General features: G+C 39.2%; 1 protein-coding gene across 1 annotated transcript; it reads right to left on the minus strand.

Moving 5' to 3' along the window:
• Positions 1–1,134: 1,134 nt before the first annotated feature.
• Positions 1,135–26,456, minus strand: LOC135749733 (adhesion G protein-coupled receptor F4-like). Its single transcript, XM_065268381.1, has 11 exons — positions 26,324–26,456; positions 24,643–24,849; positions 24,225–24,428; positions 23,980–24,126; positions 23,714–23,889; positions 23,457–23,627; positions 7,228–8,571; positions 6,602–6,643; positions 6,359–6,388; positions 6,174–6,240; positions 1,135–1,501 (listed from the first exon to the last, which is right to left on the minus strand). The coding sequence occupies exons 2-11, from the start codon at positions 24,806–24,808 to the stop codon at positions 1,428–1,430; spliced, it is 2,421 nt and encodes an 806-aa protein (XP_065124453.1). The 5' UTR covers positions 24,809–24,849; positions 26,324–26,456; the 3' UTR covers positions 1,135–1,427.
• Positions 26,457–27,293: the final 837 nt, after the last annotated feature.

The raw sequence follows: 27,293 nt of genomic DNA on the forward strand, positions 1-27,293 counted from the left end.
GAGGCTTGATCTCTTTCAGGCCTTTCAGGTGTTTTTATGATCGCAAAAATGTCAAGCTCTGGCCTGCCATTTCCGTTTCTGATTTAAACTGTTCCACCTCAGGCGCACAGAGAGCGTAATTCTACGTTAATATGTTTAGTTTAATTTAGTACATTATTTAATTTTTAAATTGAATTAATTAAACTGAAAAGTAACTCGCATTACTTTTTTTAAAAAGTAACTCAAATATTCATGTGTACATTTATAAAGTAATGCGTTACTTTACTTATTACTTCAGAAAAGTAATATTATTACGTAATGCACGTTACTTGTAATGCGTTACCCCCAACACTGTAGGTCACTATACAGTATACAGATCTATAGTTTTAAAGCAACACTATGTAGTTTTTTTACCTTTAAATAATGTCTCTAAAATTATTTCAGTGATAGAACAACTTTTAACTGGACAAATTGTACTGTTACTGCAACCTGTGCAACCTCCTAGCTGCTACAAGCACACTCTGAAAGTGGCGGTGGAGGGTAGGAAACACAGCCCCGCCCCTCCCCCTGCCTGTGGAAGAGTGTCTGATACCAGGCACTGTTGCGCTTTTCAACCACATGGGGGAGCTGTAAGTCATTTTTACATGGAAACTACATAGTGTTGCTTTAAATGGCTGTTTTAAGACCATTTCAAACTGTTGTTAAACAATGAGGATAATATGAAGAGACATGACACTATTGGTAAAGTGATAACATTGACATGCAAAACTTAATGTTTTATTATATATTAAACTATATTTGAACTTTTTAGAACAAAGGAAAAAGAATGAAGATGGATAACAAAATGGGTAATGATTTTAACCAAATTTAATTGATATAGTTTATTCAAGAAGTATCATAGATGCAGTGCAACATATGCAACACACCAATTTTCATTTTTCTTTCACACAATATATAACATTGTAACCCTATTTTTAACTCATTCCCCACCAGCATTTTTTGTTTCACAAAATGCCTTTCAGGAAAATTTTCTTCTAAAAATATAAAGATGTACAAAAATGAAAGAACAAACCCTTTGCTTTCAAACAAACAATAAACAAACAAACAAAAAACAGGAAAAAAAACTTTCATCCTATCTATATTTTTTCTCTGCTTATAAACTCTTAAATATTGGTATTTTTCTTGAAAAATATTTATTTAGCAAAAAGCTGAAATAATTGCATTTTTGTGAAGGAATTTGTTAGAGAACAGATTCAGAATGATTATCAAAACATGCACAGAGTACAAAATTAAGAAATTATTTTTTGCTTCAGTTTTTTTTAATAAATTGGATAATCTCATAATCACGGTATTACAGATAACCATGAAACCTCATCAGGAACACGTTTTTTCATACAAATGTTTTCTCTTAATTGGCGAGATAACTGGTCAATGGTGGGGAAAGTTTATTAACTTGATGAGACTCCTGTCTTGTTTGATGATGGTCTTGAGAAATGGTTGGGATCAGATACGTGGTAAACATCTGAAAATGGTAATTTATACTGTATGTTATTCACTCTATTACTATTATTTGTTGGCAGTACCGACAGTCTATTCAACCGTTTACCTAAATAATACAAGGATCACAAGTGCACTATTGCAGTGACAAATGCTTTCACTCTCTTGAAAAAAAAAACAGTAACTTAGAATATCTAACCTTAATATATTATCAACAATGTGAATAATTAAGATTATGCAGCATGAACATTTCCTTTTCCTCAGTACATTTTTTATTTAAAAAATATGAAAAATTACAATGACCATGTGAATTATTATAGCATACTATTATAGCATACTATTATAGCATACTATTACAATGACCATGTGAATTATTATAGCATACTATTATAGCATACTATTTCGGTTCCAAAAGGTTGTTACAGCCAGGAGGTGGTAGTGGGGACAAGCTCCCACTACCTAAAAAATGCTTCCTATGGCGTGCGTCTCTAATAGCCTCTGACAACCAAAGTCCAGCTCCTGGCCTTCACGTGTGGCTTGATTTCTAAGCTCGGCGGAACTGTTTCAACTAACAGGAGAAGGGTCGTAGGCGGATCACTGGCGCCTTAAAACCAGTTGCTTAGGGCAGACGGAGCTCATAAGCCTAGGAAGGCAATTCGTCTAGGGGAAGGAAAACCTTGATACTAAAACCTCCACTGCCTTGTGGCTATATCCAATCATGGAAAAGGCTATGGAAGGATATCCAGAGACAAAACCCGGAGTGGAGCCCCGTAGGCGGGTGGATGTCAAAAATGGCTTTCACCCGACAACTCCTGCAGCAAAGCTGGCCCCAAAAGTAATGTATAGCATTCCATTGGACTCTGCCAGTGAAGCCAAGAGGGGGGCTCTGTCGTTTGGGCAGCACTAGGCCTCCATATATATTTGCCCAGGTTATTTGCGCCCTGGAGAGGCCACTCCAGTCTCGCCATCTGGCGAGAGCACAACACGGAAGACAGCAGTTACGGGTTATAAGTCCCTGCTCAATTGGCGTAGAGTGGGACGCCACGGGTTGTCTTTGATGGTGGGAGGGATCTTAGTATTCCATTTGTCAACTACCGCCCGCCTCAAGCCGGGCAGCCCCCGGCCAGTTAGGTGTTGACACGCCACGGTCTGCCTGCTCCAGTGGGTGCCTGGAGATAAGAGCAGCGCTCAACAAGCTGACCGTTAACCTTGCACCAAACAAAAATAAAAAGGATAAAACGAAGATTCCAGCTCTTCGTATTGCAAGCTGGAATGTACGCACTATGCGTACTGGACTGACCGAAGACCTTCAAGCCATTGATGGCACTCGCAAGACAGCAGTAATTGATCGTGAATTGCTAAGGCTAAACATCGACATAGCAGCTCTGCAGGAAACGCGTCTGCCAAAAAGTGGGTCATTGAAGGAGAAAAACTATACCTTTTTCTGGCAAGGAAAAGGTGCAGAGGAATTCAGAGAATATGGGGTGGGGTTTGCCGTCAAGAACAGTCTACAAAGTATGATTGAACCACCAACAGGTGGTACAGAGAGAACCCTTACCCTACGTCTTTCAACAGTACAAGGTGTTATAAATCTTATATGTATTTATGCACCAACACAGTTAGCCTCAACTGAGACCAAAGACCAGTTTTACGAGTTATTAGACCATATCATCAAGGGCATACCATCATCAGAACAAGTCTATCTTCTCGGGGACTTCAATGCTCGGGTTGGTGCAGACAGAGAGTCTTGGCCAAGCATCTTAGGTCATCAAGGCATAGGAAACATGAACGAAAATGGTCAGAGACTTTTAGAGCTCTGTTGCTATTACAACCTCTGCGTGACAAACACCTTTTTCCAGAACAAGGCATGTCACAAAACATCTTGGAGACATCCCAGGTCAAAACACTGGCATCAGCTAGACCTGATTATTACTAGGAAGGACTCCCTGAACAGTGTTTGTAACACCAGAGCATACCACAGCGCCGACTGCGATACTGACCACTCTCTGGTAGCCTCCAAGGTCAAACTGAAGCCCAAGAAACTTCACCATAAGAAACAGAAATTTCAACCAAAGATCGATACAAGCAAAACTGCCTACGCTGACAAAAACCAGGAGTTCATCAAGCGACTTGAAGAAACTTTGGCCAAAAGAGAAGGACTTAATGCAGAAGATCAATGGAATTTCCTTAGAAACACCATCTTTGACTCTGCACTCTTGACATATGGAAAGAAAGAACACAAGAGCACGGACTGGTTTGAGGCCAACATTATGGAATTGGAGCCAGTTATTGAAGCCAAACGGGATGCACTGATCAACTACAAGCGAAACCCCAGTCTGCAAAATATGCAAGCACTGAGAACTGCTCGCAATGAAGCAAAACGAACAGCAAGACGCTGCGCAAACAATTACTGGATCCAACTCTCAGACAACATACAGGAAGCCTCAGACACTGGCAACATTAGGAAAATGTATGAGGGGATTAAGCAGGCAACAGGCATACCAATAAGAAAAACTGTGCCCCTGAAGTCCAAAACAGGAGATGTCATCACTGACAGGGACAAGCAAATATGTCGTTGGGCTGAGCATTATTTGGAACTCTTTTCCAAAGAAAACATTGTTACCCAAGAAGCCCTCGACAGCTTTGAAAACCTGCCAGTGCTGGATGACCTGGACACTGAGCCAACTTTAGAAGATCTCAGCAAAGCCATTAACGAATTAGCCAATGGCAAGGCACCAGGTGAGGACGGCATACCACCGGAAATCATCAAGTGTGGTAAACCAGCTTTGCTGGGACCGCTGCATGATCTCTTGTGCCTCTGCTGGAGAGAAGGGATGGTGCCTCATGATATGCGAAATGTTAAGATCATTACACTCTATAAAAACAAGGGTGACCGCAGAGATTGCAATAACTACCGGGGCATCTCACTGTTGAGCGTGGTGGGCAAGGTGTTTGCTAGAGTGATCTTAAAACGACTGCAAGTCCTTGCTGACCGCATCTATCCAGAGTCACAATGCGGTTTCAGGGCTAAAAGAGGTACAGTGGACATGATATTCTCTGTGCGTCAGCTTCAAGAAAAATGTAGAGAACAGCGGATGCCACTCCTCATCGCCTTTATTGACCTCACTAAGGCGTTTGACCTTGTGAGCAGGAAGGGTCTGTTCCAGCTGATGCAGAAGATTGGTTGTCCCCCACAGTTGCTCAACATCATAGCTTCTTTTCATGATGACATGAAGGGGATAGTAAGTTGTGATGGCAAACCTTCTAAACCCTTCAACATCAAGAGTGGCGTCAAACAGGGATGTGTCCTTGCCCCAACCTTGTTTGGCATCTTCTTCTCCATGCTGTTAACATTTGCCTTTAGACACTCCACAGAAGGTGTTCATCTACACACCAGAAGTGACGGAAGGTTGTTCAATCTGGCCCGCCTGAAAGCCAAGACTAAAGTCCGCTCAGTACTGATTAGAGAGATGCTGTTTGCAGACGATGCAGCCCTGGTGGCGCACACTGAAGAAGAACTACAGCAGCTGCTCAGTCAATTTTCCCATGCCTGCAAAGAGTTTGGGCTCACGATCAGCATTAAAAAGACCAATGTCATGAGCCAAAACGTCGCTTCACCACCATCAATCAAAATTGAAAACAATGTGCTGGAAAACACTGATAAGTTCACGTATTTGGGCTCCACCATCACCAATCACTTGTCGCTTGATAAAGAAATAGACATGCGTATTGCAAAAGCTGCTATAATTTTGTCCAAACTCAGCAAGAAAGTGTGGGACAACAATAACATCTCATTGAATACCAAACTCAAAGTATACCAAGCATGCGTTCTCAACACATTGCTGTATAGCAGCGAAACCTGGACGACATATGCCATTCAGGAAAACCGCTTGGAAAGTTTCCATCTCCGCTGCCTGCGACGAATCCTTGGTATAACCTGGGAAGACAAGATCACAAACACATCTGTCCTGGAACAGACAAATTCCCACAGCATGCACACTTTGCTCACTCAACGGCGGCTCCGATGGATAGGTCATGTGCGCCGTATGAAGGATGGCCGTATTCCCAAGGATATACTATATGGTGAACTAGCAACAGGACACCGTCCTGTAGGCCGACCAGCACTGCGTTACAAGGATGTTTTCAAGCGTGATTTGAAAGCCACTGGTATAAACCCTGATACCTGGGAGTCACTTGCAGAAAAACGCAGTGCATGGAAAACCATAGTAAGTGATGGAATCCAAAGGGGAGAAATGAAGAGACTCCAGCAGTTGAAGGACAAAAGAAGTCGCAGGAAGGAGAGGAAATCAAGCCATGACTCCAACCTGCCATCCAGCTTTGTCTGCCTAAATTGTGGCAGAGACTGCTATGCACGAATAGGACTACTGAGCCACTCCAGATGTTGCCAACAACAACAAAAAAAAATAATTGACTGAACATAAAAGCGCAGCCATTGTCTTTCGAGGCAGAAGGGGCCTACAAAAAAAACTATTTTAAAATAAAGAGTAACAGAGAGTGTGTCACAATTCGTTTGTATTTAAGGGGTTAACATTAAGCGTTACATAATGTTTTACAAACTATTTTTAATTAAAAAATATTAAATTTTTACTTTGATTTCAAATTAATATGTAAAATTGCCGTTTTTTATATAATCTTTGTAGTATATTCCTACACAGGGGTAAAAAATTTTTACTTACGTTTACGCCGCATCCATCCAAAGCAACCCAGTTTGACTGAAGAACATGGTCCTGTAGAAGTAGTGCTCTGTAATTGAGAAATATTAGATATAAGATATAATCATCAGCCAACATTAAAGGACTAATATTGAGCTCATGAGTGAAGTGTTGCATTTTACCCTGGTACGGTCAGAATTAAGTTTTACCTTCAACTTTCCTGCCAGTGACTGTCGGACCTGCAACAACAGACAACTTTGTTTAATTCTTAAACAGAACCTTTCTTTTTAGGAACAGGATTAACTTCATTAAAAGATGATACAACAAATGAAAAACTGTACATGTGATTAATATGATTTAGTACTTAATGAATCTAATACTAAAATAAATATTTGTGCCATTATTTTAGATTAATGCCTATCATGGCATTTAAAAATAGACTTTGAATATACCTTGCTGTCCAGAAGTGTTTCAAACACTAAAACAAAGAAACCCTGTAGCAAAAGAAAGGTATTCTGCATTATGAAACATCCTTAATGCATTATAATCAGTCCCTCCAAAAAAACGTGATTATGGGATCGCATTATTTCACGCATAATCAGCCAAAGTCTGTATTTATGCGCACTTTCACAGCATAAATTGCAGATTTGTCTGCAAATTATGCGGGACTTGCATGATTTCTGTAGCAAAAATCACATCTTAGCAGAAAGTTGAAAATTTTTGCATTTACCCCACACAAGCGCAGCCATGTCCCCTTTTGCCATGGGAAAGTTATGAAGTGACGTGAACATCATTGAAAATCTGCAAAAGCTAAAAACAATTTTTGCAAGTTCCCGCAATTTTTGCAAATTCCCGCAATTTCATTGCATAAAATTGCATAAATGTCCCTCATATTCCATCGCATTTTAAGAAAACATGCTGCAAGATCAAGGATTTTTGCCCGAAACAATCACAAAAAAAAAGAGTTTTTCTGGAAGGACTTTATAATGGATTATACTTAAAACTGTATACACTTTCCTTATAAAGGACACATACTGTAACTTTATAATAAAACATAAACTGAAACAATAAATGTTACCTGAAATGAATTGAGGATGGCAAACACCACATGAAGGCCATACACATTTGACACCATGGTTCCCACTCCAAATCCCCATGTTAGTCCAAAAATAGGAGTCAGAAAGGCCACACATCGGATAATGACAACAAGGGTGTGTTTCTCATCTGTTTGAGTTGCAGCATTGACATTTCTCCTAACTATTTTATATAAAACCACAATCAAAACCAGGAGGTTAAAGGCAACAATGGTCAGAGCTGGAATCACAAATGCCAGCAGGGCCTTAGATTCAGACCAGTTCAGCCAACATGCATCTCTCGTCCAAATATATCTACCAGCTCCAGCTGTGGATGCGACGGTAATAACCGCTATGAGCAAAGGTGCACAATAACCAAGCATGAAGGCAATGAGCATCATTTTAGCCATTAACATCTGAGAAAAGACCAAGGCAGTGTGGTAAAGGAGCAAAAGTGCTGAAGTTAACATCCAGAAGAAAAGAGCCAGGTAAAAAAAGTGAATGAAGAAAACCACTGCACTGCAGGGATTCACCGGTGTAGACTCTCCTGGTTTAGCAATTGCAGCTCCAATGATAAACCAGATGTCTGCGATCAGCAGCGACACAGCGATGTTAACTACAAAGACATGACGAATGTACGCCGTGTCATTTTCTGTCACTGACTTCCATACGATAATCTCAATAATGAGACATAAAACCAAGCTGGCCATTGAAATAGCTACACCAATGTATGTGATATAGGACAATGCCTTATCATCCATAAAATTCTTTGACATGAGGATTGAAAAAGAGGTTGTGTGGTTGCATTCACATGTAACTTTGCCATTCCCTGAGTGCTTGACTTTACATCCATTGGAATCCCATCGATCCAGATTAAAGTTCCAAAAGACACATTGAGGATTTACAAGTTGCTCATTTGTAATGTCAAAAGTTAGAGAAATATTATTAACTGTTTGGTTAACCTTTATCACAACCACGTCGCCATTGATCTGGTTTTCGAATGTACCGGTGTCATTTTTAGAAGTATTACGAGTTGGTAGAACATTGTCAAGATTTGAGAAGAATATAAGAGTTACGAAGGTCGGTTCAGGAACGTTTGACAACATGATCTGCGTAGTTGAGTTTGGCTGTTGTGAAGTTGAATTGAATGAGTTGCGTATTAAGGTTCTTTCCAACTGAATGGAGGATTCATTTAAAGCAAAATTCACATCTGACAGACGATTGCTTGTGACCTCAATAGCAAACAAAAGTGCAGTGCTGGTATTTGATGTTGTGTTGCCATTGTTTAATTCTGCCCATGTGTTATTAGTTTGATCTGATACAATAACATCCACTGTTTTAAGATATGTCTGCAAATACAGAAAAATACAGTTAGTAAATTGCTTATACTGCACTGATACATTGTCTGAAATAAAAAAAATCACATTGGACACACAGTGCAAACATTATGTTTGTCTACAATTACAATGATTTTGAATTTATGAGTAATCAATACAGTACTTCTGGTCATTTAAAGGGGACATTTCACAAGACTTGTTTAAGATGTCAAATAAACCTTTGGTGTCCTCAGAGTACGTTATGGTAGAGAAATTTTGAGTGTGTTATCTTACAGATTTGTATTATGTTTTATATAGTATGCTTTTAATATGTTTCATGGTTAAGGTCTACATGAATTAAGTTTTAAGTTGTTTCTCTGTTGCTTGAACATGAATGTGTAGGTCCATAGCTGGGCCTGGAGGAGATAAGGGTGTCCTTGGTAAGGATAGCGAAATAGTTGTATGATGGTGTTAGAGAACAAAGACACTGAGTTTTACCACCCATGGGAGGATTTATGTACCAGCTTGGAATGTTATAGAGATAAAGTCACAGCATCACCAGGTTGTCATGAGTTATGAGAAGGAGCTAAGGGGCCTAAAGGCAGGAGTCTGCTGAGCATTGGGATAGTACAGAGTGAAAGAAAGGCAGGGCTACTGGACCACTATTGGACCACTATATAATATACTGAAAAACTCAGAACGGGGTCATTGTCATTATCATTTTACCAGGTGTACACCCTATGACCAGTATTGTGTTTCAAGCTGTCTGACACAATCCTTTAATAAAATACTTTGAAGAGAATTTTACATCTCAACCGTCTCTGATTCTCCTGAAAAAATCCACGACATTTTGGCGCTGCGGAGCAGGGTTACAAGAGAGAACATTGGACAACCGAGTGGGATCGTTCAGAGGCCGTTCACGGTCGGGGGGAGATGTTCGCCATCCTGAGTCGATTGTTTCTTCTTTGTGGGTGTTAAACTGCTAAGGCTGGCCAGCCGCTTGCTTCTTAAATTAAGGTAAGCAAAGCGTTATGGCATTTTTTCACCTGCATTGATGGGATTTTTGACTCTGTTTGGAAAACACAGACAGCCCGGCGTTTTCATTTGAATTCCTTAATTCTCTCTGTAACTCATAAACGAACTAGTATTGCGATTAATGAGAAGGGACTTGTGGATGATATTACAAGATAAATTATCTCTAATAGGGAAACCTGGTCTTCCGAGTAAAGTGTACTCTTATCTGGGGGTCAAGAGGACCCAGCTGTGAAACAGTTGATGGAAAATAATATTAACATAGCCAAGAGGGCGTTGACTGTTAATAGCCAAGAGGGCATTTAATTATACTAAATTTTGTTGATTTTATGGACTCAAACTAAAACATTAATTTTGAAACTAAAATTTTGTAAAGCCAGTGGGCTGATTTAAATAAGAGTATCTGAGATGAGTACGGATATATCTTTTTAAAGGAAAGAAAAACCAGTGGGTTGATTGTGAGCTGTTTCTTGGTGTAACTGGTTAAGTTACGAAACAAAGTGAGAGAAGAGAGAAGATTTTTGTTGAGGGAGAACCAGTGGGTTGCTTAAATGAGTATTTGAGAGTAATTTATCGATGAACTATGATACTATAAATTGCTCTGTGAAACAAATATGAAGAGTTTGCATAGTTTGTGTTCCAAGGAGCTTAGAACGTGCAGACGAGGGTGAGCGAGAGAGTCTGGAGTGAGGGAAAAACCAGTGGGTTGCTTGAGTGAGTGTTTATGAGTGCCTCTATCGATGAACTGTGATACTATAGAGAAGCTCACTGATATGGACACAGTGTTCAAGGGTGCTTTATCGATGAACTATGATACTATAAAGTATTCTTTGAGACGAACACAGTGTTTAAGGGTAATTTATCGATGAACTATGATACTATAAATTACTCTATCAAATAAACACGGGAGAGACAAGGGAAAAAGCTTCGGTCCAACTTAAAGTTAAAAAAAGTGTTTATTAATTGTTGCATGGTAAGGATTTACCATAAGTGAATTGTTTTAGAACAACCCAAGAGGATTTCTGCATTTTATTAAACCCATATGAGAATTTTGATTTTGAAAGTTAGGGGTAAGAGTTATCCTGTGTGAAAAATATTGTCCATGATTGAATGTCAGTTGTTACTGAAAACATTGAATTTTGGTGGAACCTGAAATCTCTATCTGATATTGAAAAGTCATTATTGAGTGTATTTGATTTGACAAAAGAAAGGTTAACAGAAGGAAGTTTAACAATTAAAACAGAAGACTCTGAGATCAATACAGTTACGTCTGCATTTAAAATAGCCCAATTAATCAGAGAGATCTTTTGTGTTAGTTTTAGTTGGCCTGAGATAAGAAGTTTTTCCAGTTGTAAGATTAATGTGTCAAAGACAATTGTGGGATATAGAGAACTGAGGATTGTAAGAGCTAAGTTTAAGTTTGAATCAAATCTTAAAAGTGGTTGTGTGACAGATAAAGTGACTGGCGAAAAGGAGATCATTTACATACTTGTGGGACCCTTTGTGATATATTCCAGTTGCCTGACTGGAAAATTTTATAGTGCAGAGAAGTGCATTGACTTATTGTTAAATAAATAAAGCAAACAACCATTCAGTGTAACATGGAAGCAGCAACCAAAGAATTAGAGCGTGCTATCACTGTGGCCCCGGTAGAATGGTGTAACTTACAAGACAAAGGCTTTGATGGTAAAGCATTGGCTAAGTGGTGTAATGATCTAAAATGGTATACCAGAAGTAACAAATATAAGAAAGGAGAGCAGCCTCCCTTTCACTGGCCAGAACAGGGAACGTGGAATAAAGAAAAAATTAAGAGTATGAAAATTTGGATGACTAATTGTATAGCTAATCAGGATTTGAAAACCAAGAAAGATGGAAAGAAGAAAAAGAGAAAAGCTTTGTTAGATGGAATGGAATTGTGGGAAAAAGCTAGAGGTTGCTGGAGTAAGGAAGCTGAAAGAGTGATGGCTGATAGAGAAGACATCAGAGTTCAAGAGCTGGCAAAGCACAACGAAAGAACAGAAAAGACAAGATTGCTAGAACAGCCAGTAGACACTGCAAACCAATTACCTGTGGTAACTAAAACAGTTAAGCCACCGCCCTATGCACTGCCCTCTGCCTCCCTCAATCCATGTCCCCCATTCACCACACACACAAACTGCCCTCCCTTTCCCACTCTCTCTGAGAGTCACCCTCCCTTTCCCACTCTTTCTGAAAGTCGCCCTCCCTTCACTGCTCACACACCAGCCCCAACCACCCCTGTTGCTTCACCAAATGCTAGCACACTGTATCCAGTTATTAAAGGAACTATGCAGCTTAAAGGGGAAGTAGAAGTTGAGGGAAATGTGGAACTGTATGATGAGATGCATAGAGGCAAAGAAGGATCATTCCGTGAACAAAGTCAGGCAGCAGGAGGAGCTAGTCAGTATACCAGGACTCAGTTAGAACATCTGGACCAACTAATTGAACAGAGAGCAAAGGAAATAACAGAATTAACTAAAGAGGTGAAGTCTTTGGGTTTAGCAGGGCTATCGCAGGACAGAGAGCTTGGTAAAAGATTACAAGAGGAAGAAAGGATGGTTTTGGAGCAAGAAAGGCAGGATAGAGAGATAGCAAAAGAAAGAGTGCTTAAGCAACAAAAGGTCAGGGCATTGCAGGCTATGGAACAGAGAAAGCGAGAAACTGATGACTGGCTAAATATGAAAATGGCACAAGAGTACCCAGCCTCTAAAGGTGGTATAGATATGACAAAAATGTCAGGACCCGATGGATTAAGAACTTACAGAGCGAAGATGTTGGTAGAGGAGAGAAACAGAGATATGGAGTATAGGGACACATTAGCTTTAGACTTTGACCCAATAGAGGACAGATCCCCATTATTGAAAAGTACCCCTAGAGGTGGAATGAATGAGCCAGGTGTGAGTGTATTTCCATTGCGTATTGAAGGAAAAACAGCTGTGTATGTTCCATGGGCTCATAGAGATTTAGAGACTATAATAAACTTATTGCCAAGTTTAAGAGACGGTGCTGGTCCCTGGATTGCTGCGTTGGAGAAAGAGACGCAAGGTACAAGATTGGCGGTGGGTGACATAAAAGCCTTACTGGCAAAAATTACTAGTTTAGGAGAAATGGAGGATGTGTTGTGGTTAGCAGGTATGGGACAGAGCGTGGTTTCATCTGATTTTGACGGCCAGGCTCTTGACTATTACAGAGGCAGACTTTGGGGTGCCTTGAGAACTGAGTTTCCTGTCAAGTTTGACAGCACCAAACTGACCCCCGCTGCACTGGGTCAGGAGGACTGTGCACTGTGGATTGCTAAAAACATGCAAACTTGGAGAGGGCAGGGGCTGAGAAAAGATACTACTGACCCAAGAGACTTTGAAACCAGACTTTTCAGAAAGGAACTGCTGGATGCACTGCCAGTGTCTGTGCAAAACAAACTGAGTGACACCCCAGGGCTAGATGCAATGCCACACAGCCAGTGGGTGGAGACCCTAAAACACCATGCTTCCAAACACCAGAAACACGAAAGAGACTTAGAGCAACAAGCTAAAGAGACTGAACGAAAGCTGGCTCAAGTTAGTCTGGAGGAAAAGAAAAGACACAAAGACATTAGTAAGGCCCCCAGGGGAACCTATGTAGTGGGATGGGCAGGGTCATACGAGTCAGCGAGCCACTCTCAGGGCGAAAAGGTTGCAACACACCCTCCTAACAAATCTGAACAGGTAGCTGATCTGCCAAAACAAGCTGCGGATCAAACCCAAAATCAGAACCCATGGCAGCATCCCCAGGGCGCAGCCCCGTCTAAACCAGAAGCCGTTAATGTAATGGCACCTAGTGGACAGAGTAGAGGAATTCATTTTTGAAGATGGCCAAGAGGCAGAGGAAGGGGATATTTTCAGAACAGGGCATCCGCTGATCTGGGTCCATATTTCGGGCAAAACAATGTTTGCTGGGGATGTGGGGAAAATACTCAGGCTAGGCGTGACTGTCCAACAAACCCATGGAAGCAATAGGGGTGTTCATAGTTAACCAACAGGTAGAATTTTCCGAAAATGATTGGGAAGAACCTAAATTAACATGCATAATTAATGGAGTGAAAATTGAATGTTTAATTGACACCGGGGCTACATGCAGCTCAATTGATCCAAAATTGGTACCTGGGGTTGTTGCATCACAATCATCTGTTAGAACAATGGGATTCTCTGGAAAAAGGAAAAACTGTTGTAAATCAATTTCTGATGGCACCTCAGGTTCCGATCACATTAATTGGAAGGGACATTTTGTGTAAATTAGATGATACCATCAAAACCGCACCACAGGGATTAACATTGCAGTGTCTAACCAAAATAACTAAACAGAAATTAACCCCTTTAATTAGACCAGAAGTATATTGGATTGGGAAATTAGAGAAAAAAAATGATGGCGGCTGCCAGAGAAAAAAAACTAAAGATTTTCAGGGACGAAAGCCAAGATTTGAGGGTCACTGTACAATGAAATATTGCATCAAAGGAGAGGATTTAAAGTATGAACAAAGATTCAAATTAGGAGAAGAAATTGAGTTGAGAAGTGAAGGAGTGTTGGTTTGTGAGGCTGGAGTAGCAGTGAGGATCAGCAGTTGTAAGCTAGATAATTTTGCTGTGGAAGGAAGCCACCCCAATGTGACAGTGTGGGTGTGGGGAAATCATAGGGCCAGGGACCTAGAACCTCATGTGAAAAAGTCATATTCCATTGAATGGGAAGAAGGAGAGAAAGGCTGGATGGAGAACAGGGAGCTAGGTTGGTATCTAATTCCATTAGAAATGACTTAGACAGGTATACAGCAGAAGCAAATAATTTTACAGGATAGCAGCACAAAGGAGCAGGTAATTGCATTGTTTAACCAATTGCTAAAAGATAAGCTAGTTATCGCCAGAGATGAGAGGGAGTATGCTTGATATGTAGATGATATTTTGATAGCACACAACAATAGAGAGGGGTTTGATAAATTGACAGAACAAGTTTTGAACAGACAGTTTTGAACAGTGGATAAAAAGTATCAAAATAAAAGCTGATATTGGCTAAAACCAGTGTACAATACCTAAAAAGAGTAATCTTTGAAGGGCAAAATTAAATTTGTGACAAACACCACAGAACCATGCTTGACTATCCATGTCAAAAAAAAAAAAAAAAAAAAAAAAAAAAAAAAAAAAACACAGTGAAGCAAATGATGGCATTAATGGGAGCCACAGGGTGTTGTAGTTCATACCAGAGTTATTACCAGAATATGCCAGTAGGGTCAAGTAATTTAGGGAATTAAAATGTAAGGACATGGGAAAAAATCTGACAGATGTTGTTATATTGTAGAGAAGACACACCGCAGGTTTGTATGACAGAAGGCATTGAAGAGATGAAACTGAGAGCAGATTTGGGTTACGAAGGGGATCCTGGTTACAAGTTTGTTGATGGTTCATGCTATAAAAATGAGATAGGTCAGAGTTGCATGTGATAAAGTGTGATCCTGGGAGATCCAGTGACTGACAGATTTAAAGTTTTGAGGTGTAAGAGGATGAGGCATGGGCACATGTCTGCCCAGTGTGCAGAGTTAATGGCTTTAATTGAAGCATGTGAAATTGGAAAAGGTTTGGAAATCAATGTAAATACTGATATGTGGTATAATGGGTTAAAGAGAAGTAATGGCCACCCAATTAAATATCTTACAGAGATCAAATAACTATTCAAGGCAATACAAAAACCAGCCAAAGTAAATGTAATTAAGTGTGCAGCACACACAAAAGGAGATTCATTTATTGACAAAGGAAATGAAAAAGCGGATGAGGAAGCAAAATTAGGAGCGGCAAAACCAGAGCGAGCTGAAACCATGTCCATGGTAGTGACAAGGTCAGGTAAAAAGACTGAAAGTGAACAGGTGAGCATTTCCGCAGACGTAACTGTAGATGAAATCAGAGACATGCAAAATGCAGTGTAACAAATTGAAAAGATGGAGTGGCAAAGCAGAGGTGTTGTCAATGTAAAAGGTTTGTGAAGAACAGACCATCAACAATTAGTAATTCCATCTAGAATGGAGAAAATGGTAATGATGAACGCGCATGGTAGTGAACATTGCGCGAGGGGGGAGATGATAGATAAGATTTTGAGACAACAGGGTTTCTGGTTTATCAATATGCAAAACAAAATTAGCAAATTTTTGTCATTTTTGTCAGAGTGTGACATGTATATGAAAAGAAATGTCAAACCAGCAGTACATCCAATGTGTCTGTTTCCAAGTGTGGAAGGACCATTTGTGCATCTAGTGATGGATTTTGTAGATATGATCCACCCAATTAAGGAGAAAATGTGTTTTTTAGAGATGGACAGAAGCTTCAATCCAGTGTGAACGCAGAGTGCGCAAGCAGTGGCTGGAGCACTTAAGAGGGAAGTTGGTCCCAAGATTTGGGCTTCCCAAGGTATTGCAGGCAGATAATGGACCAGGATTTCAGGCCAACCTGTTGAGAAAAGCACTTGCTAGGGTAGGAATAACCCAAAAATTTGGATCAGTGTATCATCCACAGTCTCAAGGGGCGGTTGAGAGGTGTAATGGTTTAATCAAATCAAAAATAGCCAAAATCTGTGCACAGACTAAACTAAATTGGGTTCAGGCCTTACCAATAGCGCTCATGGCCATAAGATCTAGTACTAACAGGGAAACGCGTTTATCCCCTCATGAAATGGTAACTGGGAGACCAATGTTCAAAGTTAACCAAAATGAATTGAATTTGGAGCATGAGGAGGATCTAAAAAATGAAATTAATGAATATATTGCTGAACTAATGAGAAAACATAAAGCTATTTTACAGATTAAAAGCAGGCACACAGAGACACCTGGAGACTGCAACACCTTTTCCTGTAGAAACCTGGGTGTAGATTAAAGTTTACAAGCGTAAGTGGGATGAACCCAGACGAGAAGGCTCGTATGAGGTCCAACATCTGTTAAGGTAAAATGTTCCAAATTGTGGTATTATAATACTCATTGCTTCCAGGTACCAGAGAAGACGACCCCCGGCGACTGTCTCTATGTCATTATGTTGAAATAACCATATAATAAATAAACACTGTAAACTTATTTTTTAGATTCTTATTATTTAGTGATGTGATGAACCATAGAAACTGGATTTGGAGATCACAATTAATGGGTAATGTATGATCAAAGCATTTAAGGATATGGAGGATGACGATTGCATGAATGTTGTTTATTTGTTTAAAATAATGAAAATGTTTCTCCCACCAAATATACAGGCCTATAAGGGTAATTATAAATGTTTTAAGATAACCATTTTACAGATGGGTGGTGCCAAAAAGAAATTGATGTTACAAATGATAAAGAGGGATACAAGGCAAACTGGTTTGTAGGCCAGACCACAGAAAGGGCAGACTTATGGTGAATGTGTATTGACATGAATTTAAGGCCAAGTTTAAGAGTAAATTGGAAGGGAACCTGTACCCTTGTACAATTAATAATGCCATTTCAAATGTTTTCATTACCTGATTTTGGGAGCCTACATGATAACATAAGTGTTAAGAGTATTAACAGACAGAAAAGAAATCTGCCTGGTGGAACTTATGATAATATGTGTATAAAGAGTGTACAGTATATAGATGCCATAGGGGTTCCAAGGGGGATGCCAGATGAATACAAAGCGAGAAATCAGATTGTTGCAAGTTTTGAGTAAATTATTTTCTGGTGGTCAACCCTAAATAAAAATGTGGATTGGATTAATTAATTGTATTACGTTAAGGGGATAACAGAACAAATGGGACTAACGTCACTGATGGCACAACAAAACAGGCTGGCATTAGATATGTGGTTGCCTGAAAAGGGGGGTGTTTAAAAAATTATAGATGATGGATGCTGAAAATGTATTTTTGATAATACTGCCCCTGATGAGAGCATTATAAGGGCATTAGAAGGTTTGACCGCCTTGTTAAATGAATTGGCTGAGAACGCTGGAATAGATGACCCATTTACAAAAATGATGGAAAAGTGGTTTGGGAAGTGGAGTACACTGATAACTTCTTTACTGATGTCAACTGCTGTAGCTGTTGCTATCCTTGCATTGTGTGGTTGTTGTTGCATACCATGTATCAGGGGTTTGATTGAGAAAACTATCGACAAAGGAATGGGTAAGATAATGTACCAACGGGTACAAATTAATGAGGACGACGAGGGAGATAAATTTGAGGACAACATCCATGTGTGATGGGGAACCAACGAGGCTCTAGTACCCTCCTCCCTCACACGGCCCTCTACGCGTGCAAAGCGCATGGGTTGAAGACCGTCGAAAGCTGGAAGATGCACCCTACACATATACATATAGAATTTATGTTTCTTAGAAAGACTCTGTGTGGACTGCCCACCAGAGCAAAACACTCTCATGTGAGAATCATTTTGTTAATGGTCATGTTAAACTGGACATAGGGTGTCACCTATACTAATGCATTTATTATTTTTTATTAATGTTTATCATTTTTTGTATTTGTTATCATTTATTAACAATATATTATCTTTTGCATTTATTATTTTCATTACAAGTTATAATCTTTTATTAGTAATGCAAGTTGCAAACCTGAAGTGTGTGTAAAATAGGGAAAGGGATGGTTTTAAGCATCACTGTCCACGGTGTGATGACAGTGTAACAAGCCTGGTAAGTGACTGATGGTCCAGGAATCTCCTGGGGGTGGAGGTAAAACATCCACCTAGCACGGCTTACCAGAAAGTGAAAATAATTTTTTGAAAAGATGATATGCTTGCTTTAGATTTAAAATTGAATGTTATGTTATTTTTTTATATGTTGTTAATCATTACTCTTTTTTTACAGGTTGTTAATTATCATTTAAAGGATAACCCGTGTGAAATGACTGTTGAAACTAGAAAAGTGACTGAGGGTCTGGCCCTAACTGTCAGGGGTATTTTATTCTTTGATTCTTTCTTTAAAGTACCTAGCCCGGCTTCTCTGGTATCGGCAGTCATATTTGCAGGGTGGTTATCGAAAACATTTAGTTTCCGAAGGGGGGAAATATGGTAGAGAAATTTTGAGTGTGTTATCTTACAGATTTGTATTATGTTTTATATAGTATGCTTTTAATATGTTTCATGGTTAAGGTCTACATGAATTAAGTTTTAAGTTGTTTCTCTGTTGCTTGAACATGAATGTGTAGGTCCATAGCTGGGCCTGGAGGAGATAAGGGTGTCCTTGGTAAGGATAGCGAAATAGTTGTATGATGGTGTTAGAGAACAAAGACACTGAGTTTTACCACCCATGGGAGGATTTATGTACCAGCTTGGAATGTTATAGAGATAAAGTCACAGCATCACCAGGTTGTCATGAGTTATGAGAAGGAGCTAAGGGGCCTAAAGGCAGGAGTCTGCTGAGCATTGGGATAGTACAGAGTGAAAGAAAGGCAGGGCTACTGGACCACTATTGGACCACTATATAATATACTGAAAAACTCAGAACGGGGTCATTGTCATTATCATTTTACCAGGTGTACACCCTATGACCAGTATTGTGTTTCAAGCTGTCTGACACAATCCTTTAATAAAATACTTTGAAGAGAATTTTACATCTCAACCGTCTCTGATTCTCCTGAAAAAATCCACGACATTTTAAGAAGTTCTAGCTCAAAATACCATATAAATAATTTATTAGCATGTTAAAATTGACATTTTGTAGGTGTGAGCAAAAACGTGCCATTTTGGGTGTGTCCTTTTAAATGCAAATGAGCTGATCTCAGTGCCGTGGTTGGATAGTGGAGATTAAAGGGCAGTATAATCCCCTTATGACATCACAAGGGGAGCCGAATTTCAATTACCTATTTTTTCACATGCTTGGCGATAATGGTTTACCAAAACTAAGTTACGGGGTTGATCTTTTTCAAATTTTCTAGACTGATAGAAGCACGGGGACCCAATTATAGTGCTTTTTTAATTTTAAAACATCTTGCACTGACATGTCTTAACATATACAGCGGAGAAAATAAGTATTTGACACATCAGCATTTTTATCAGTAAGGGGATTTCTAAGTGGGCTACTGACACAAAATTTTCACCAGATGTTGCCAGCAAACCAAATATTGAATTCATACAAAGAAATAAGAACATTTAAGTATACAAGTTGAGTCATAATAAATAAAGTGAAATGACACAGCCAGGGAATAAGTATTGAACACACTTTATTTAATACTTTGTAGAAATGCCTTTGTTGGTGATTACAGCTTCTAGACGCCTCTTGTATGGAGAGACCAGTCATCTGCATTGCTCAGGAATGATTCTGGCCAATTCTTCTACACTAATGGTCTTTAAATCTTGAAAGTTACTTGTAGCCTGACTATGTCAGACTTTGTACTTCTGCTAAATTTCATTACGCTTCTGTACTCAGTCTGAGATAACTCCCATTCTAACCGTTTTCCTCCGGTCTCAAAATGGCCGTCCAATCAACGAACAGAGGGCGGGCTGAGAGCCGTGACGTAGACGCTAAGCGCCGAATGTACGGTTGTAGTTTGTAGTGGACATGGAGGCACAGAAAGCTATTTGCTCTGTTGTGGAGAACCGGCACTTGCCAATTTAAGCCCGAACAATGTGTTTGTTAAACATTTTGAATGGAGATTATGTTGTTGCCCAACTCCCGACAGGTTTTGGGAAAAGTTTAATTTATCAACTATTACCGATCGTCAGCGAGAAACTGTGTGCAGCACAGCTTGACGTGCACAACGATCAAGAAATCATGGAAGGGAATTTCATTGTTCACAGTTAATGGTGGAGGAATCGTGGGCAAACATTCTTTGGTGACGTTCCTGATTAACCAGAAAATAAGGTAGGAAGATTTAATTTACATATGGTTATGGTTAGACGTGAGTGAAAAGACACCGTAATGATAGTGTTCAACTAGCTCTGGTCCGATTTACTTTACATAATCTGCAAAAGTCGTTCACAGCCATGGTATTTCGCTCGATGGGTTTGTTTTCACATCATACGTGTGTTTAACAGCAGAAATTTGATGCGGCTGAGCCGGCGCATAACGGCCATCATATCCAAATGTTATGTGATTGGCTTACGTTTAGACCAATGATTTTTAACTTCAGACAAGCCCCTCCCACGAGAAGGAAAACGATTGTCAATATGCCCAGCCAGACTCGGTCTATGAAGCGAAGGAAAATAGCAGAGGATGGTATTAACAGGCTAGGTTCCTTGGGCCTCTTTTATGAACTTTGATCTTCAGTTCAGCACTGGGCCATTCAAGCAATTGATTTCTTTGAAACCACTTCATTGTTTCCTTGGCCTTGTGTTTGGGATCACTGTATTGCTGAAATGTCCACCCTCTTTTCATTTTTAGCTTTCTGGTAGATGGCAGCGGTTTTGTATCCAGAATGTCCCGGTACATTACTCCATTCAATAATATGAAGTCTGCCAGTACCCCTTGCTGAAAAGCAGCCCCAAACCATGATGCTTCCACCTAGGGGTGGGCGATATCTCGATATTCAAACTATATCGATATATTTTTTAACTCGAAATGGATTTTGACATATCGTATATATCGATATAATGTTTATATTAAATTCTGATTTCGCCACTTTGCTTCTTTGCCTTCTCTGTGTGCTGTGCTCGCCCCCGCATCCTTGCTTTTGTTCCCCCTCCCCTCGCGTGTTTTCTCATTTAACATGGCGGCGCCCGTCACGGAATCAACTCTGGCCACCACGAATAGATCTTCCATGATTCCCATTTACATGTATATTTTACTGTTTAAAACGGCTTAAATTCATTGTTGCGAGCGCTCAGCGCGCCCCTCTCTCTCTCTCTCTCGTTGTATGAAGCGCTTCGACAGCGCACGTCTCTCTCTCGTGACAGTGAAAATGTGGCAGTGCTTTAATGTCCGTTTCTCCGTATACTTTCTTTTTCGCGTAAATGTCATCAGTCACGGATGTTACTGACAGAGAAGACGACTGATTCAGTTTATCATGACTAAACAAAGGTTAGCAGTAGTGCTTCACACACACACACGCACACACGCACGCACGCACGCACAGACACACGTTTTCTTGATGTGAGAGCTATCTCTCTCCCTATGATGCGGTGTGCAAGCGCACGTGTTCTGTAGTTTTCTGTGTAACAACAACAACAACAACAACAACAGTGTTTTCTTTCATATTTAACCCATTTACTCCTAAAACGCCTAAAACCTATGTTATTCCAGGATAAATACCCTTATCTCCTGAAGGTTTTCAGAAAAAATACTAAGAATTGTCAACGCTACCAAAAACTTAATATCTGAAGCTGAGTTGTTTTATTTTTGAATAAAAAGAAGACAATATGTATTTTCTTATTTTATAGTTAAAGTATAATTTTTGTATATTTTTTTTTAAATGTTGCAGAAGCACTTTGTTCCTATGTGAACTACCTCTTTGCACTTCAATAAAAAAGACCTTGTGGATTTTGACATATTTGTTTTGCAGTAGTTTTTTGGGGAGTTTTTTTTCCATGGAAAGCAATTGAGATATATATCGCCCACCGAGATATAGCAAAATATATCGAGATATATTTTCCACTTCATATCGCCCAGCCCTACTTCCACCCCAAAACTTAACTGTTGGTATGGTGTTCTTGGGGTGGTGGGCAGAGGTATTTCTTCTCCAAACTCCACAATGACTGCCAAAACGTTCCATTTTGATTTCATCTGACCATAGTCTCCCCATAATCCAAAGGCATTTCCAAATGCTCTTTTGCAAAGTTGAACCGAGCCTCAACATGCTTTTTGTTCAGCAATTTAGTCTTGTGCGGTGAGCGTGCATTCATGCCATGGCGGTTCAGTGCATTGCTTATAGTTTTCTTTGAAACAACAGTACCTGCTGATGCAAGGTCTTCCTAAAGTTCAGCCCGAGTGGTTCTTGGCTCTTGAAGAACTCTCCTGATTATTCTTTGGACTCCTCGGACAGGGATCTTACGTGGAGCATCTGATCGTGGCCGGTTTATGGTGAAGTGATGCTATTTCCATTTCCCGATAATGCCCCCCCGCATTCTGGAAATGCGCCTAGAACCATTCCCATTAAAATGCTTTTCAACGATAAGATTACCAAGATCTTGAGAGAGTTCTTTGCTTTTACACATCATGAAGTCTTTCCTGTGTGCCTCCTGGGTAATGAGAAGCCTTTATAGGCCATCAATTAGGCTAAAGCAGCGAGTATCAATTAGTACTGATGGGGGCAGGGTTTCTCTCTCAATACTGACAGATTTCAGGTGATCTCCTGGCTTTCTGTGCCATTTTACACCTTGTGCTTTTCTTGTGTTCAATACTTATTCCCTGTGCCATTTCACTTTATTTATTATGACTCAACTTGTATACTTGTTAAATGTTTTGATTTCTTTGTATGAATTCAATATTTTGCCTACTTAGAAATCCCCTTACTGATGAAAATGCTGATGTGTCAAATACGTATTTTCCCTGTTGTATCAGTGCCATTGTTTTGTCTCAAGTTGCACACCAGTATTGTTTTTTTGTTGTTGTTAAAAACAGCCTGATTTCACAAGAATTTATACATATTTTATGAGTTGGCTAATTTGTATGAATGAGTTCGATGTTAATTGTGCAAAAACATATGATTATCATAAAAACAATAACGAAACCCCGCCCCTAACCCCAATGTTACAGGGGTCCAGGGAAATCGTACAAAACTTTATGAATATGGTCGTACAAATAAGCCACCTCGTAAAATACATACGAATTGGCATGAGATAGCATTAGTAAAAACTGATTATAATTAAGTCCTGAAATAATCGAAATCCTGTAAAAACTGTAAAACTGCCCATATATGAATAAAATATACAGGTATGTGTAAATGGCAGAAGAAAAATCAATTACGTTCATCACAGTCTTATCAATGGTCATGTTTGTTGAGATGATAGTTAATTGATGGAGCATATCAACAATTGCTTTGACATCCGAGGCAGACTGTGATATGTTGATGCTGTTCTGCACAGTGGCGTTACTGAGGCTTTCCAGAAAGCGTGGAATTTTTTCCTCAGTCAAGACCTACATTACCACATAAAAAATTTGCAAATATTATATATTTTAAAATGAAAAGTCTTCTTCTAACAAATACATAATTAATCGAGTACCTGAACTTCACTTTGAAGGGATGCAAGAATAGGAAGTACACATTCGATCTGGATCTCCCTCCAGCCACCTAATTGACATTGATAAGTTATGAAGCCTATCCTGCCATTTTCACACGGTCCATTTACTTGTTCACCTATTTGTCCAATTCCAAGTTTTTCATTTGTACAGTCAATTTCTGCAGTCAAAAAATATTAATTTAGTAAACATCATCCGAAGCAACAATGACCCAAGCAATGATCTGCAGACTGAGAATCTAAAAGCTTACTTTTGTCACTTGTTTTAATGCTGACGCCTTTCCTGCTGTAACTGTAACCTTGTAGCTCTTTCAGGTCTTTGAGTTGACATGTAAAGGTTTCCACACTCCCACAATTTATTTTCAGGAGCTTATGTTGTAATATGATGCAGTTAGGTTCTGGTTGGTTAAACAGAGAATACAATGATTGCTAAGTGTTTTTATAATGTTTTGATGAATAAGTAGAAATATTTATATTGACTGTTTGCATGTTCAACCTGAATTTCCCAATTGATCACCATCAGGAATCCGGTCCCACTCAATACTGTAGAGCGCAGCACAACATTTAATTTGGACAATCTGATCCTTGCACTCAAATACTCGATCAGGGTCAACTTCAATTTTGGGACGTTGTTCAATAACAATGTCTTGCCACTGAATATAAGGTATCGTGTTCCTATTTATGATGCATGAGTATCTACCTATTAGTGAATAAAGGTTATGTTAATATTATGTTTCTCCATCCATATGTCTATCTATCTATTCAAGAATTTTTTTTGCTTATGAAGTTTTTAAACTTAAAACAAAAGAAACTGTGTAACTGATTTTTAAACCAATTAATGCATATAATCTGCTGTGCTAAAATCAGCCATTATCTGTTATTTTGTCATGAAAGATATCATAGACAGGACTCACCACTGTCACTTTCACTTGCGTTCTTCACAGTGAGAGTGCTACCTGTGTTACTTTCAATAATTGAATATCTCACAGGATCTAGTGCAGGATTAATCTTATTCACGGTCCATGTTATTGCTCCCGCAACAGACGCTGGGCGTGTACATCTCAGATCCAGCCTTTGCATAGGATATATTTTATTTTTGGTGTTGAATAGGAGTGCTGGCACTAAAAGAAAAATGAACACATCTATAGAGGGTATGCACGTGACGTCACCTTCGGTGAAAGTAATAGCGAAAACACAGGGAAAACACATCTAATGGGAAAAAGCTGTTGTGCGATAGACGGTACTAACAGATTAACAAAAATTCGGGGCTTTTGTTTTACAGACTGTCAAAAAACACCAAAAGGAGAAGTTAATTAATTGTTCATGCCAATGTCCACAGACCACAGGTTGGTTGACAAGTTGCTATCAAGCAGAGGTTTTACTTTCTACTTAAAAGTATTTTTCAAGTATTTGTATTTTATGAGTGTTTTTCCATTCCAAAGCATATTATCATAATTTTTACTCTATTAAATTTCATAAATACACGTTTTTGTTTTACATTCAATATTTAAGTACATTAAAGTATTTTTACACTTCAAAAAATGATTTTCAAGAAAAAAAAACTTGTTTTCAGTAAAAATATCTAAACATTCTTAAATTAAGATTCTTTTTCTTGATGAGCAAAATGACCCAAGAAATTAAGTCTAGTTTTTAGACCAGGCTAAAACAAGCAAAAAATTCTGCCAATGGGGTAAACATAAAATCTAGAAAATGTTTCTGAATTTTTGCTCATCAAGAAAAAGCATCTTAATTTAAGAAATTTTTCATATTTCTACTGAAAACAAGAGAAAAATACTAAGAAAGTAATTTTTTTCCAGTGTAAACCATGTGCATTATGCGTCTTGTCAAAATATGTGCCTGCTGCACACACTTCGAAAGGATTTATGATAAAAAAAGATGCTCATGTTCACAAACTACAAGACACTCACTTAACACTAAACTCTGATTACACATGAGATTGAGTATTTGGCAAACATGAGCGTCTTTATCATAAACCCTTTGAAGCAGGCATTTATTTTGATGCACATGGTTCAAATTACGCACCGAACACATATTTTAAAATGACGAACCGCACACAACGGCCTTAAAGCAACACCAAAGAGTTTTTTTACCTTAAAATAACGTTTCCAAAAAAGTTTCAGTCGTTCATCCACTCGAAACAGGGTGAACGGCACTTTCACATTTGCTTTGAAGCCCTCTATCGGCCAAAACCGCACTAAAGAAGTATCCAACCGTCGGGTTGCGGTCCTGTAGTTTGAGTGAAAACTAGAAAAACTTGCTTTGACCTACAATCCAATCAGAGCCAGCTTTGCTGCAGCAGGCTAAATTATTTACGACAGTGGTAATGGACAATTCCACTTCCAACCTGTAGGGGGAGCAAAGAGCAAAAACTCTTTAGTGTTGCTTTAATACATGTTGTGACGAGCTTCGCATCGCCCTCAAAAAAGAAGTCACCGATCGCCATTTGTGCCATTTGTAGAACGTCAAAAATAAAAAGCAATCTTTGATCCATAACAGCACAAAAAAACTATGAATGAATAAACTAGATCAGACAGTAGTAGCATAATAGCTAAATTAAAAAATCACTACCCTTACCACTTTCAGCAAATAAGGTGGGATCCACAGGGAGTCCTGCCTGCTTGAGATTGTTGGCAAGCTGTGTGTTTGCAGAAGTAAAATCAGGGCTGCTAGATGTTGCACTAATTGTGTAGTCTACTATAATGCTCCCAGACCTATGGAAAACACCCATTCATTAGAAATCACTGTGTCAACAAGTTTTACCAAAAGAATTCACATATAAAAAACATATGTGACTCTTTCAAGCTAAAGTCTTCTAATTAGGGATGCACCGAATCCAGGATTCGGATTCGGCCGAATACTGGGCTTTTTGACGGGGTTCGGGTTCGGCCGAATCCTAGATTTTTTTCCCACCAAACCGAATCCTAGGCTTGCACTACGCTGGTCGACGTCACACAGGCGTTGATTACACACATCGGGTGCTGACATGGAGATAAGCTTTTTCTTTCGGTGAGCCTTAGGCGCGGGTCACATTTCGCGGACGCGAGCGTGTTGCACTGCAATGCTTTCATTATGCATAGGCTTATGGTAATTGTAAAAATGGTTTTTCCCACTTAAACTTAAACAGTGGATTCGGTATTCGGCAGGACCCAGAAAATGGATTCGGTGCATCCCTACTTCTAATTTTATATTTTCACAGAATGTTATTTATGCATGAAGATTTCATGTAGAAAACAGTAAATCACAAAAAATGATTTAGCTAGGTTTTTACTGACTGCATCACATATTGTAGACCTCACCTGAAATTATTGACTTTTGCAGACCCAGGAATGTAGTCTGGTACAGTTTTGTAACATTGGTCAATCTGTAACCAAAAGTATATACTTAAGCAAATGCACTACAGTTTGTACTCATAGGTATAATGGAAGAACTTTGGGGAATAAAGAACCTTGCACTTTAAGAAATATGAGCTGTCCAAATTGAGAGGGGAGCTGTCCAAATTGAAAACAACTTGCAATGACATCTTAAAATACACAAGTGGCCTTTT

Source organism: Paramisgurnus dabryanus, chromosome 12 (genome assembly GCF_030506205.2).
Source record: "Paramisgurnus dabryanus chromosome 12, PD_genome_1.1, whole genome shotgun sequence".
NCBI lineage: Eukaryota > Metazoa > Chordata > Actinopteri > Cypriniformes > Cobitidae > Paramisgurnus > Paramisgurnus dabryanus.

Excerpts from the sequence above, each read along its gene's own strand:
- LOC135749733 (XM_065268381.1), bottom strand. The coding sequence starts at position 24,808 with ATGCAAAGGCTGGATCTGAGATGTACACGCCCAGCGTCTGTTGCGGGA. Across the intron at positions 23,890-23,979 it reads CATTAAAACAAGTGACAAAA|AAATTGACTGTACAAATGAA; the intron begins GTAAGCTTTTAG and ends TTTTGACTGCAG. Across the intron at positions 8,572-23,456 it reads TTGATAAGACTGTGATGAAC|ACATATCTTAAAACAGTGGA; the intron begins GTAATTGATTTT and ends CTGTATTTGCAG.